General features: G+C 45.2%; 1 protein-coding gene across 3 annotated transcripts in view; it reads right to left on the bottom strand.

Moving 5' to 3' along the window:
- Nucleotides 1–3,593: 3,593 nt before the first annotated feature.
- Nucleotides 3,594–14,625, bottom strand: part of Ash2l (ASH2 like, histone lysine methyltransferase complex subunit) — a 32,873-nt gene continuing 21,841 nt past the window's right edge. For all 3 annotated transcript variants that reach the window (XM_029480806.2, XM_029480804.2, XM_029480805.2), the window contains exons 12-17: nt 10,526–10,693; nt 9,982–10,175; nt 6,765–6,857; nt 5,250–5,348; nt 4,327–4,386; nt 3,594–4,231 (exon numbers count right to left, since the gene is read on the bottom strand). In XM_029480806.2, the coding sequence (XP_029336666.1) occupies nt 4,124–4,231; nt 4,327–4,386; nt 5,250–5,348; nt 6,765–6,857; nt 9,982–10,175; nt 10,526–10,693 (722 nt within the window). In that variant the 3' untranslated portion in view covers nt 3,594–4,123. The remainder of the gene's footprint in view (nt 4,232–4,326; nt 4,387–5,249; nt 5,349–6,764; nt 6,858–9,981; nt 10,176–10,525; nt 10,694–14,625) is intronic.

Raw genomic sequence — 14,625 nt, 5'->3', positions numbered from 1 at the left:
CAGCTACGAACAGGAGATGCTAAGGATGGGGAACTGTTGTCATACCAGCTCCAAATGTCACTACCTGAAGGCAGTGTGCGCACAAAGCAAGGTCTTACCTAGGAAACACTGTGGCCTTCTGCTCCTCTGTAAAAGACCAGAACTTGAAACTACCTACAAAGGGCCCTTCCAGAGTATTCCAACTTTTCTCTGAGGAAAAATGAAACCACCATTGTGCCGACTTCCCTACTAATCCCATGACAATAAAGAACATGCATGCACACTTCAGCCTGTACATTTCAGGTCCCAGCCTAGGGAATCACAGCTTCAGCAGAACTCTGCGTTTAAATCTCCTAGCTCACAAAAGGGAACAAAGCTTCTGGAGATTTGTCATTTGACTGTTTCGATTCTTTCCTAAAAATGCAACCTCATAATTAAAGGCACATGCCTTTAATCCCAGCACTCAAGAGGGCAGAGGCAGGTGGATTTTTTCTAATACTGAGGCCAACCTGGTCTACACAGAAGGATAGCCAGAGCTACATAATGAGACTCTGTCTCAAAACCACAAAACCCAGGGATTGAAAAGATGGCTGACCTGTTGGGAGCACAAGCTGCTCTACCAAGGAATCCAGGGCCAATCCCCAGCGTCCACACAGCAGCTCACAACTCTAATTCTAGTCCCAGGGAACCTGATGTCCTCTTGTGGCCGCCATGGGCACCAGGTGTGCAGTGGTACATAGACATACAGGTATGTAGGCTGAACACTCATTAACACAACCCTTGTCGGATGCGGTGGCTCAACAGCTTTAATCTCAACACTGCAAATGGTGACACCAGTGAATCGCTCCAAGTTCCAGGCCAGCTAGGACCCCAGTGAGACCATCTCACAACAAGCAGGAATAAATTCTTCCGAGTTGATAGTTAAGATTTACAGCATTCTGGCAGGAAGATGATGACAGGATTTTCATTTACCTATACTGATTAAATAATACGACCAATAATGTTAAGGTAAAGTGACTGCTCTATTGTTTATAGACAGAGTAGATGCCAGCCTGGCTCAGAGCTAGCAACTTCCTTATTTGAAAAGGTTAAAATGTTATGTTACCTTCTAGGAAGACAAATAGCTACAAGTCAGTAGAGCTAGAACATTCCTATTCCGGGATTTGGAGATATTACACTTTAAAGGTATAAATTGAGAGCCAGGTGACGGTGGCACATGACTTTAATCCCAGCAGAAGCAGGTGGATCTCTTGAGTTTGAAGTCAGCCTGGTTTACAGAGTAAGTTCCAGGAAAGTCAGGGCTGTTACATAGAGAAACGCTGTCTCAAAAACATAAAATAATAAAAATGACAAAAATATAAGTGTGACCAGCAAAATGTGTACGTGCTTGCCACCAAGACTGATGACATCAGAAGCCACAGAGATGGAAGGAGAAATGAAAAACAGAGAGGTCCTTATGGCTGCTTATCCACACTAAGTACCTTACACACATAAATACTGGTATATATTGGAATTCCTTTCCGAATGTGTTAAGGATGAACAATTGTAACAACCAAAAGCTTTTCATTCTAAGCATCTTTCAAAAAAAGAAAAAGTAGTAGTAATGTCTGTGTGAGTGTGCACGGGCCCCAGCAGACACGTGGATGTCAGAGGGCAACTTCAGGAGTGTGCCTTCGACCCCCACCCTGGTCTTGGGTCCTGGGTTGTCAGGGTAGGCAGCAAGCGCCCACTTTTCTGTCCCTTATCGTGTGAGTGACCCCCATCATTTGCAAAGAGCTAAGCTTATTTATGAACAGAACAATGTGGAACATGTACTTATTTATTGACGTCTTAAGCCTTCACTGATATTTATTGCTCACCTCGGTGCTTTGAGGTGAGGGAGGGCAGCTGTAGTGTTTCTGATAGAACCATCCCGGGAATCAGCTAAGAGAGCAGCCACTTGCTGAAAGACCCACGTGTGCCGGCCTCGAGACAACAGGCTGCCAGTGGAGAAGCACCTTCAGCAAACACTGTGGCTTTGATTGGACTAGCGTTTGCTCCTGTACACACTGTAACTCTATCTCTGCCGTCTGGGATGTTTGACCCATTTGTTTAATCTTACATTTTAATAAAAGCAGTTGTCACTGGCATTCTGATACCTATTTTATAGTACTTTTTTAATCTTTCAAAGGAACCTTATTAACACATTCAAGTTTACAACTGTACACACGTTTTTTTGTTGTTGTTTTTTTTTTCTTGTTTCACTTCAATTGTTCTTTTGAGACAGGGTCTCACTCATTCTGTAGTCCAAACTGGCCTGGAACTTATATCAACCCTCCTGCCTCTGCCTCTCAAGTGCTGGGATTAATGGTGGGGCCTGCAGGCATCTGGCGAATTTTTTCAGACACTGCTAAGTACCGTCAAGCACCTTGAGAACTTCTAATGCAGGAAATCCAGGTACACAAACACGTAGGTACACAGGCAGATGAGACCTGGACATGGCTATGTGCCAACACCCACCCGTACTTCATTTTCTCCAGAGTCCTTCAAACGCTGATGAGCTCAGTAAGCTGGCTTGTTCTATCTTGGACTAGTACTTGCATTAGTGGGTATCCAGCCGCTGGTAGGCTGTGACCCCAGCTTTAAGTAATGTAGACACCCCAAAGAAGGCATAGCAAGACAGATTTCTGTCAGTTTGAAGCCAGTCAAGCTATATAGACAGACCTTGCCTCAAAAAGGCAAAAAAAAAGATATTCAATGTATGAAAGAAGTTTGGGGGATTCAGCAGCAGACAAGTATAGTAAAGTTGCCATTTGTGTTAATAGTCACTCGAACCTTGGGAAATTTCTTTCTTTTTTTTAAGATTTATTTATTATATGTAAGTACACTGTAGCTGTCCTCAGATACTCCAGAAGAGGGCATCAGATCTTGTTACGGATGGTTGCCATCTCCCCAGCCTGGGAATTTTTTTTGTTGTTGTTGTTTTTTTCGAGACAGGGTTTCTCTGTATAGCCCTGGCTGTCCTGGAACTCACTTTGTAGACCAGGCTGGCCTCGAACTCAGAAATCCGCCTGCCTCTGCCTCCTGAGTGCTGGGATTAATGGCATGCACCACCACGCCCAGCTTGGGAAATGTCTTAAAAACAAAATACTTCGACTATAACTCTGCATCCTCCTAGCTCCTGGTTAGTCACTTTATATCACAGTACTCAAGTTAAAACAAAACAAAACAAACAAACAAACAAAAAAGGCGACACAGGGACATCTTTAGGTCAGTGTAGGATTTTGCATTTGCCACAGACTTATGCATTTAAAATCGGAGGTCATTAAGGCATCCTCCTAAAGGCTGGCTCCTCACCATTCTTTGACCCATACCCCTGGCTGGCTACTAGAAAGGCAGGCAAGAGGACAAGCCGCACACATCAGCACCAGGTTCCAAGACGGACTGGAGGCCTGCTAGCCTTGCTCTCCCTGAGGGTCCACTGTACACAGAGCAGTGAAAGCGCCTGGTGACCTGGGCAGAAGGACAGCAATAAAAGCGCCTGTCCCACCCTGCCAGTGCTGTCCCCCGTCACACTGCTTACGGTGCTAATAGGGTCAACAGGAACTCAACTTCCAGTGAAGCCAAGTACCACACAAGCTTGAAAACAAGTTTTATTGGAGGAAAGATCTAGCTTTTATAACCTTTAATATAACCCTGTAGGCATATTCCTTTCACAATTATAGTTTATAGAACCCACTAGCTTCCCAGATCCCCAAACTCCACACCAAAAAGACCGCCTTTAGACTGCTCTGGAACAGACTGCCATTGATTTCAGCCACTCAGAAACAAGCTTGCCTCCCCAGAAATCAGGGGATCCAGCATCCTCAAGCAAGCTGTCTGGACATGATTACTCGCTCTTTGGAACACACAGGAAAGTAACAGGTCCTCCCTGGCAGGTCTGGGCACAGCAGCAGCCTTACAGGGAGCGGCTGATTTATGGCACTCAGAGTAAGTAGTTGTGTGGGGCAGGGATGCTAAAGAGCAGGCACTGCTGCAGTCCCACCCAGCCTTGTACCTCGATCAAAGTGTACTGCAGCATCTCTGGGAAAACATTTGACACTTTATAGAAACAAAACCAAAACCCCCAGGATTATTTTACAGTGTCACCAGAAGCAAGGACTGGTTAGGGTTCCCAGGGTGGACTACGCCTTCCGTCCACTTCTGTCTCCACGTGATACAAAACATCAGCCAGTGTGTGTTCTACCACAGCGCCCCAGCCCATGTCACTCATCTGCAGGAGCAATAAAAACAGAATGGGTGACTACAGAAGTCTGAGCAAGAAACAGAAGGATGAAGGATGAATGCAGGTGTCCTAATGGTACTCACAGGGTGGTACGTGAGATCCTTTGGAGGGTATTTGAAGGATGGTCCAAAGTTAATGGAAACCTGGGACAAGTTCAATACAAGCAGACACAGAAAAAAAATTGAAAAAGAACAAAGTTGACTTGGCAGGGGATATTGAAAGGAAAAGTACACTAGTAGAATTGTAGCACATGCCCCGGAGAGGCTGAGGCAGGAGGATCCTGAGATTGAGGTCACCTGACTACATAGCATACACTGTTTCAGAAGAACAGCATCTCTGTCACACTCAGGGTCTAGCTGGGACAAAGGAGGCGTGCCAACATCCTGGTGTCTATCAAGCATCAGGGACAGCAGACTTCTCACTGATTCCTGCTTGGAACCTCATCTTACTTTGTTCAATAGAAGGTAATGAGCAAATACATAGAACTCTCCATGAGCTAATCTTCCCTTTTTAAGCAAGTAGTAAGGGTAGGATATCTATTTGTTTATTTATTTGTTTAATTTTTGAGACAGGTCTGGCTGTCCTAGAATTCACTGTTTAGACCAAGCTGACCTTAAACTCAGATCAGCCAGCCTCTGCCTCCCAAATGCTACGATCAAAGGCATGCACCATCACGCCAGGTAACCCTCTCTCCTCTCTCCCCGCCTCCTCCACGCCCTCATCTGTGTGTGTGTGTATTTTTGGTTTTTGTAAGTATAAGCAACAGTCACCAATCGCAAGTTACCAACACATGCCCGCACTGATCCACGAATGGATATGCTCTGTACCTTTCCTGTCAAACAACAAGACCCGCAAAGCACAGAGCATGCTCACCCCTGATCTCACTCATGCACATGCTGAGACACCAGCCTCCCAGAGCATGCTCTCATTTCTTCCTAGAAATCACTTTCATATCAAAGGCTTTCATAACAACCCACCCCCACACTTCCAAATAGAGAGTACATACCGTGCAGCTCTTGTACAGTGAGATGGCTGGGAAGTAAACTCCTTCAAAAATATCTCTGTAAGCCACACCCTGATTGACACCATTTTTATAAAATATTATCTGAAATGAAGATCAAGGTTTTATTTTAGAATTTCACAAAGATTTAAAAAACAAACTCAATTGCAGAACACTTAATACTGCTACTGCTACCAGAATGACAATAATGTTAATGTACTTATTCTAAAAATACATCTTATATTTGCCACTTTAGGCATTTTCAAGGAAGATGAATATAAGCATGTATTATTTCAGTTGACTTTGGGCTGATTTTGGATTTCTATGCTGCATATAGCGAATAGCTGTGAGTTGCATTACTCACTGTTCTTTACGTGGAGGATGGAGTGGGACAGAGGCTCACAGCCTAGGCTGCCTCCAGCTCACTCTGCTCACACCGCCTCAGCACTGTGCTTACCTGTGGCCTGTGCCACATTGCCAGCTTTACCATTCTGTATTTGGGGGTTTTTTGTTGTTTTTTTTTGTTTGTTTTGTTTTTTCCCCTTTTTTTATTGGGTATTTATTTCATTTACATTCCCCATGCTATCCCAAAAGTCCCCCACACGCTCCCCCACCCACTCCCCTACCCACCCACTCCCACTTCTTGGCCCTGGCGTTCTCCTGTACTGAGGCATATAAAGTTTGCACGACCAATGGGCCTCTCTTTCCACTAATGGCCGACTAGGCCATCTTCTGATTCATATGCAACTAGAGACACGAGCTGGGGGCGGGGGTAATTGGTTAGTTCATATTGTTGTTCCACCTATAGGGTTGCAGATCCCTTCAGCTCCTTGGGTACTTTCTCTAGCTCCTCCATTGGGGGCCCTGTGATCCATCCAATAGCTGACTGTGAGCATCCACTTCTGTGTTTGCCAGGCCCCGGCATAGCCATTCTGTATTTGTAAGAAGAACCAAAGTCTTCTTTCTGGCATGACCTTTTTTATGCCTGTTTCAACTTTTATCTGGATTTTAATCCCCCACCCCCAATCACTCAGAACTTTGTCTTTGTGTCACCCCTCTGCTGACCCCTGCGGCTCTTCATCTCTTACTTCTCCTCACTCCCCTTTCCTTTCTGACCTTTGACCCTGAGCTTGACTCAGTGTGCCAGAGGCCCTTCTTGATTTCGCTGTGACCTTGGGCTGCAGGACTGACTCCTGGGAAGGGACAGCGAGGAAAGTTCTAGAACAGTGAGTGAGCCATGCAGCCCCAGGTATCTCCAAGTGACACAGCACAATCTCCTAGTTCCAGTCTCTCTCACTGCCTTCTTCAGTCTCCTACACAGCTCCTTATCAGGTCACTGACTTTGTAGCCCTTTCTTTACAGCCATGCAGCAGAGAACAGGCAGAAGTGACTCACTTCTTAGCTGCAGGCAGCTAGCCAGGCGACCCTCAGTCTCCTTGAGCCTCAGCTGCCTCACTTTTATCCTCAAGGAGTCTCAATCTTCAAAGCCTTACACTCTGACATGTTTATGACATGACTCACCTCACTATGGGGAGTCTGTTTTAGGCTCTTCTCTGCTTTGTCCACAAAGTCTTTTTCTTCAAAATACAAATAACTCTTGAACTTTATCAAAGCCTTGAAAGTGCAGTAAGAAAAAAGAAAATGACACATTAAAGAATCACCTAAATTATCATGGAGAAAATAAAGTCAGATTCATATACACAGTGCCTTGGCCATGAAGTCTCTCCCAGAGTTTTTCAGTTTTCAGTTCTGAAGCTGTCACTGCCCCTCCCCTCATTCAGGGTCTCACTATGTAGCTCTGGCTGGCCACAAACTCACCTTGTAGACCAGGCTGGCCACAATCTTAACAGACATCTGCCTGCCTCTGTCAAGTGGAATTAAAGGCAAGAGCCACTATGCCTGGCTGCTAAGTGCTTCTTAAAAGAGACTAGCTGTCCATGTTTGTTAAACATGTCTGTTTGTTTGTTTGTTTGTTTTTCGAGACAGGGTTTTCTCTGTGTAGCCCTGGCTGTCGGGGAATTCACTGTGTAGACCAGGCTGGCCTCGACCTCAGAAATCCACCTGCCTCTGCCTCCCAAGTGTTGGGATTAAAGGTGTGCGCCACCACCGCCCGGCACCTTTTTCTCTTTTAATGTGCACTGGTGTTTGGTGTTTTGCTGTATGTCTGTCTGCATGTGTGACGTTGTCACATCCTGGAGTTAGACAGTTGTGAGCTGCCATGTGGGTGCTGGGAATTGAACCTGGGTCCCCTGGAAGAGCAGTAAGTGCTCTTAGCCACTGAGCCATCCCTCCAGCCCACTAAAACTTCTTATTCTGTGACATTTTTGGAATCACTGGAAGAGTCATTGATATGATTCTTTGATTTTCACTAAATACAACAAAGAAATCCAGTGGAGGACACAAGAAATTAATAATATCATGTTGGAATAATCTGATATTTCTAAGAAAAAAATAAGGTCAACGTCTGCACTATCCTTTAGTTCAAAGTCATCAGTGACCTAACACAAGGACAAAGGCAAACATGGAAGGAGATGTTCAGGACTCGTGGGTACCCCAAATTTATTAGGTCACAGAAATAAATGTAACAGAACACTCAAAACAAAACAAAGAAGATGGCATCAGGGCTGGACAGAAGGCTCCGGCTTGCAGCAGGTACTTTGTGCAGAGGACCCGAGTGTGGCTCCTAGCCATGTGAGGTGGCTTAGCCACCTCTAACTCCAACTCCAGTAACGTCACTCTAATCCCTCTGACCTCTGTGGGCAGCACACTCAGGTGTACACACCCCTATACATACACATCATTAAAAATAATTTGTTTTGTTTTCTTGAGATGGAGTTTCTCTGTGTAACAGTCCTAGCTATCCTGAAACTCCCTTTGTAGACCAGGTTGGCCTCAAACTCACAGGATCCACCTGCCTCTGCCTCTTGAGTGCTGGGATTAAAGGCATATATGCCACCATGCCCAGCTAAAAACAATTTTTTAAAAAAAATCATCGGGGCTGGTGAGATGGCTCAGTGGGTAAGAGCACCCGACTGCTCTTCCGAAGGTCCAGAGTTCAAATCCCAGCAACCACATGGTGGCTCACAACCATCCGTAACGAGATCTGGCGCCCTCTTCTGGAGTGTCTGAAGACAGCTACAGTGTACTTACATATAATAAATAAATAAATCTTTAAAAAAAAAAAAAAAGAAAAAAAAATAAAAAAATAAAAAGAAAAAAATCATCTTTTAAAAAGATACCATTAGAGCCGGGCGGGGTGGCGCACGCCTTTAATCCCAGCACTCGAAAGGCAGAGGCAGGCAGATTTCTGAGGTCGAGGCCAGCCTGGTCTACAAAGTGAGTTCTAGGACAGCCAAGGCTATTCATATACAGAGAAACCCTGTCTCAAAAAACCAAAAAAAAAAAAAAAAAAAAAAAAAAAGATACCATTAAACTGAATAGAGAGTTGGTGCTGGCTGGAGAGATGGCTCAGTGGTTAAAAGCACTGACTGTTCTTCCAGGTCTTAAGTTCAATTCCTAGCATAGCATTCACATGGTAACTCACAACTGTCTATAATGGGATTCAATGCCCTCTTCTGGTATGCAGATGTACATGCAGACAAAAGCACCAATATCCATAAATAAATAAATTTTTAAATAATTGACAATAAAAATAAAATAAGCCTTAACAAAACAAAACTGGATAGAGGGGCTAGAAAGAACTCAGTACTGGCTGTTCTTCCAGAGAACCTGGCACCAACATGGTGGCTCACAACGATCCAAAAGTCCAGCTCTAGGGATCCCCTGTTCTAGATTCTAGACATCAGGTGCCCACATACATACAAGCAGGCAAAACACTCATAAAAGATAAATTAGTAATTTTAATCTTTTTTTGTTTTATTTTGGTTTTTGAGTCATGGTTTCTCTGTGAAGCCCTAGCTGTCCTGGAACTTGATCTATAGACTAAGCTGACCTAGAACTCAGAGATCTGCCTGCCTCTGCTTCCTAACTGCTGAGATTAAAGGCCTGCACCACCACCTAAAATAGCTCAGCAGTTAAGAACAACTGTTCCCCTTGCAGAGGACTCAATCTAATTCACAGTATTTGCATGACAGTGGGCACCAGACATACACAGGGTGAGTGTGTGTGTGTGTGTGTGTGTGTGTGTGTGTGTGTGTTTATCTGCACACAAAACACTTATACATAAAAACAAATTAACAGGAGTAAAAACAACCATAAAAGAAAAAAAAAAGAAAGGGAAAGAGGTAAGGGGGGGGGGGCTCAGTGCGGGGTGCCAGTCATGCATGCAGGAGGCCCCAGGATTATTCTAACACTAATTTTTTTTTTGAATGTGGAGGAAAATTCTGTACCTGACAAATCTTAAAATTATATCTTTAAATCTTTTCGTTTAAAAATTCACACACACACACACACGCACGCACGCACGCACGCACGCACGCAAACAAAGTTGAACAATGGCTAATGATACATTTCCTAAAATACTTTTTGGGACAGATTACAAGAATGTAATGCCCCTCTAGTACATATTAAAAAAAGAATGAATTGATAACATGTTAATGGTAGAATTTAGGTGACTACTCAGGAACAAAACCTTAAAATCTTTTAATTTTGTTGCTATGCCTGAAAATGTTCAGATCAAAAGATAGGGAAAGCACACACAGCAGGGTCACCACACAGAAGACAAGCAACACCTTGGGCACTGCCTGCGGCTACAGTGGCTGCCGGTGGCCACCCTTACCTTATCTTTGTAGGTGTCGGGCAGTGACTTGGCGGTCTCTGTATCTTCAGGGAGGTTGATATAGAACCCTAGGACATCCCCTTGCCCGTAGCCGGACGAGTAGTGCTTGCCAATGGACTGGTGAAACTTGGTGCCCTTCTTGCTCCGCCAAGAATAGCTGAACTTATCATAGCCTAAGGGAGCTTGGAGGTTTCCTGTCCCAATGAAGAGATGTGAAAATCAGAGGGCTGGAAGTTTAACTGGTTTGTTAAAGAAAAAAAGTTCTACTTTTCTTTGTACATATTTTTGGTCAATTTTGCAAGCTACTTACAAACTATCTCTCACAGTATTCTTTTTTTTTTTTTAATATTTTTTATTAGGTATTTTCCTCAATTACATTTCCAATGCTATCCCAAAGTCCCCCATACCCTCCCCACTCTCTCACAGTATTCTTAAGAATACCAAACTGGCTTCAACTTCAGGAATTTAATTTTTAAGACTATGCTCTGGTAAACCTCAAGCCCATTACCCCTGCTGTGAGGCCCACACAGCTCTCCCAGCTCACCTAAGGGCTGGGACCAGCCCAGCCTGGCAGCAGTGTCTGGTGGCATCTCATCCACAGTGATTTCAAAGTACCAGGCCCCTTTGCGTACTCCATGAGAGGCCCGGACCATGGAGTAGCCCTTCTCTCCGACCACGGTCAGCCGGTCATCAGAGATCTTTAACTGAGGAGCTGGAGGGGGAGAGAGTTGAAGGTCAATGGTTGTTATTTGAGGGACTTAGAGACCAGAGTCCCTTGTACTACATACACAAAGGGCCCTCAAAAGAGCTGGCATAGGGGGCACAGCTTTGATCTCAACACTCTGGAGGCAGAGGCAAGTGGATCTCTGGAAGGTCCTGGACAGCCAGTGATATAGTGAGACGCTGTCACAAAACAAATTAAAAAAACAAACCGATTATAACAAAGAAAAGACAAAAGGCAACAATTATGAAGCCAATTGTTTATAGCAGCGTGGTTGAGTCCCTTCCATCAGTTTCTGCGGACGCTACTGTCTAAACGACACAGTCAAAACCAGACATAGCTCCTTAGGGAGGCTGTGAGGATCCAATGGGAGCACTAGGGAGGAGCTGGGGCCGGGCAGCCGGGAGATCCCATTTCCTGACTATAGACTGGTTCTATAAAGATATAAGATCTTTAAAGGATAACCAACTCTTTCCACAGACAGCTCAATCCACTCCCCTTGAGTGTGGGAGGGACTGAGTGACATTGCTTTGTTTTAGAGAGCATCTTGCAACATAGTTCTGGGAGAGCCTGGTATGCATCATGTGGCCGGCCTCAGGCTTGTGGCAATACTCCTGACTCAGCATTCAGAGAGCTGGAATGCTATGTCCGTGCCACCATGCCCCGCTTAAGTAACGGGCAGTGTTGAAGACTCAGTGTCTGGCTGTATGATGAGCACACGCAAGGTTCCTGGGCTTAAAGCAACCAATCAGGCTGAAGTGAACAACCAACTTCAGAGAGGATGACAACCAGCTGCCATACAAGTGGCAGCTTTCTCAAATCGATTGCTCTAGGATTATTTTGGAGTACTTGGTGAAGCTAATAAAAAGGAAAACCAAAGCAGAAGAAATGGCTCAGTAGTTAAGAGCATTCTTCCAAAGGCTGTGAGTTTAATTCCCAACACCTACTTCAGGCAGTTCATAACTGCTCTAACTCCAGCTTCAGGGGATCCGAAGTCATCTTCTGACCTCGGTGAACATCTACACACTTGTGGCATATTCTCACAGGTATACCTACACACCCAACTTAAAATAAGAATTGTAGGTGGTGGGATTTAATCCTAGCACTGAGTACGCAGGGGCCAAGAGAATCTCTTGAGTTTGAAGCCAGCCTGGTCCATGAGTTCCAGGATAGCTGGGGCTACACAGAAAAACCCTGTTCTGAAAAACAAAAAAACCCAAAACAACAAAAGAGTACTAGTGTTTCAACTGGTATGAACCAGTATACAGAGCAAAATGCAAAGATTACAAGATGCTGTCCTTTCTGTATAAAAGAAACAGAATACATGAATCTGTGAAGACAAATCCAGTATCCAGGCGTGACGGAGCGCATCTGTAGGCAAGCCCAGCACTTGGAAAACTGAAGTCGGATTACTGTTGTGAGTTTGAAGTCAGCCTACATTAGATAGTGAGACCCTCCCCTCCCCAACCCCCACACTCCAAAAAAAAAAAGAGGAAAGACGATAAAACAGGAAAAGAAAGAGAAAAAAACTAGCAAGGAGGGAATGGGTGGAAAAAATTAAGAGAATGAGAATGGGATGTAGCCATGAAGAAGCAGTGACACTAAGTACAAATTTTTATCAAAACTTATAGTAATTAGGTCAATGCGATGGTTCAGTGAGGGAAAAGGTACTTGCTGCACAAGCCTGCTGGCCTGCATTCCATCCCTGGAGCCTACTCAAGTACAGCAGAAGACTGATTCCACAACATCCTCTCACCTCCACATGTACCCATGGCACACACACACACACAGATGGGAGGACGCAAAACAGTAGAACCCATCAGGAAATGAACCTTGTTGAATATCACACAGAGGGAAGCAGGGGGAAACAACCAACGGCTGCTAACCAATGCTATGATCTACTGGCTCCTCACAGTAGCTGTATCTTACTGACAAGCCCCCGACTGGTGCTGGGGAATGAACTCAAGGCCTCATGTACATTCTGTAAGTTCTATACTACTGAGCTACAACCCTCACCCCACTAAAAACAAACAAAATACTTTCTTACATTCTGGCACTATAAGAATTCCTGGCCAACAATACTGTACTTTCTGAAATTATCTTAAATGGGTATTAACAGGCAAGTAAATATACTACAGATAATTATCCACAGTTATCTAGTCAGTCAAATGCTCCTGTTTTCGTTGTTTTCCACTGTTAGAAACGTCCTCATCTTTGCTACGAGGCACTCTGGAGACACGGAGACCCACCCCACTATGTGAGCATACTTGCTGTGGTTGAGCTTCTCTCCCACAGAGTTTATGCGTGGCAAGCTCAGTTTCTGTGTGGTTGTACTGAGATGGTGCAAATTTTACAGTTGTACTTGGTGAGACTAATTAGTCATGGGACATTACCCTGAACGAAGTTTAATGCAGGTCTTGTGGGAGAAGACAAGCTCTTGAGAACAGGTTATTACAAAGGAATTTTGGGTAACCCAGTTAGATTTCTATTGCTGTGACAAGTACCAAGTGTAAGTGTCCAATGTCTGGGACTCCAAAGGGCCTGGCAGTTGCAGGACTCTGATTCTGTCACTTAGAGCACCCAGGGCATCTCTCAGGATCAGGCAGGCTCCACTGCACACCTGCTGCTGTCCTGGGCAGTTTTCCTATGGTCCTGGCACCTCCACTATCCTGAACCATCCACAGAAGCTGAGCTGCATCTCCTCCAGCAGCCTCACAGGCACAGGTGCCAAGCCTCGGTTTCTCTGCATGACTCCTCAAACTCAGCAGCCTTCACTACAACTAAGCTGCATCATCACTGACAGCTTCCCGGCCACATCTCAGGAACTCCAACCTTACGGAACAGTACTTCTATGACCCTCAGTCCTGAGGTTTCCCCTGTGACTGAATAGCACCTTCATCAATAGCCTCTCCCAGATGCCACAGTGCTGAGCCTCAGCTGTTCTGTGACCCCTTCACTACTGCAGCTCCAATGCTGCCGAGACCAGGAAGTGTGAAGATTCTCCCCACACATCACCAAGCTTGGTTGACAGCTTGAAAAGCAGCCATGGCCCACTCTGGACAAAGTTGTGTGTGCTGGACCTAAGGAAATACTTCCCAGAAGAGTTTACCTCAGTGCTGCTGGTCTCTTCTTTATCAGTCAATTCTTCAGCCCCACTTGACCAGAAACCACAAATTCTTAATACAAAATACCAAATACCAGGTCTTATTGGGGTTCTCGGGCTCCCTCTGAAGCCTCCATGGTCCACACTCTCAGCTTTACCACCCAAGCTCCCACAGAGCAACCTCTTCAGCTCTGCACTCTGATGGCTTTTCCAGCCCCAAGTTCCGAACACTTGCCCAACACAATCAGGCCTGGGACAGCAGGACTTCACAGTCCTGGCACCGACTTCTATTGCTGCGAGAAGCATAATGACCAAAAGCAGCTTGGGGAGAAGGGTTTACTTCAGAGTACACTTCCACAGCACAGCCCGTCACCAAGGGAAGGCAGCACACAAACTAAAGCAGAAGCCCTGGCTGGCTGTCCATGCTGTTTCAAGTTGCTTTCTTTTATAGCCCAGGACCAGGGATAGCATCACCTCCAGTGGGCTGAGCCCTCCCACTTCAATTATCAACCAAGAAAATGCCTTACAGATTGTCCACAGGCCAGTCTGATGGGGGCATTTTCTCAGTGAGGAATCCCTCTTCCCAGAACAAAAAACTACCCAGCACAATTTCTTTCTTTCTTCTTCTTTTTTTTTTGGGGGGGGGGGTGCGGGGGGTGGTGGTGGAGGTTCAAGACAGGGTTTCTCTGTGTAGCCCTGGCTGTCCTGGAACTCACTCTATAGACCAAGCTGACCTCGAACTCAGAAATCCACCTGCCTCTGCCTCCCAAGTGCTGGGATCAAAGGCGTGTGCCATCACCACCTAGCACAGCCCAATTTC

The sequence above is a fragment of the Mus caroli genome, unplaced genomic scaffold, assembly GCF_978045245.1.
Source record: "Mus caroli unplaced genomic scaffold, Mus_caroli_1 scaffold_10, whole genome shotgun sequence".
Lineage (NCBI taxonomy): Eukaryota > Metazoa > Chordata > Mammalia > Rodentia > Muridae > Mus > Mus caroli.
Note: the sequence above shows the minus strand (reverse complement) of the source record. Positions and strands in the feature narration are given on the sequence as shown.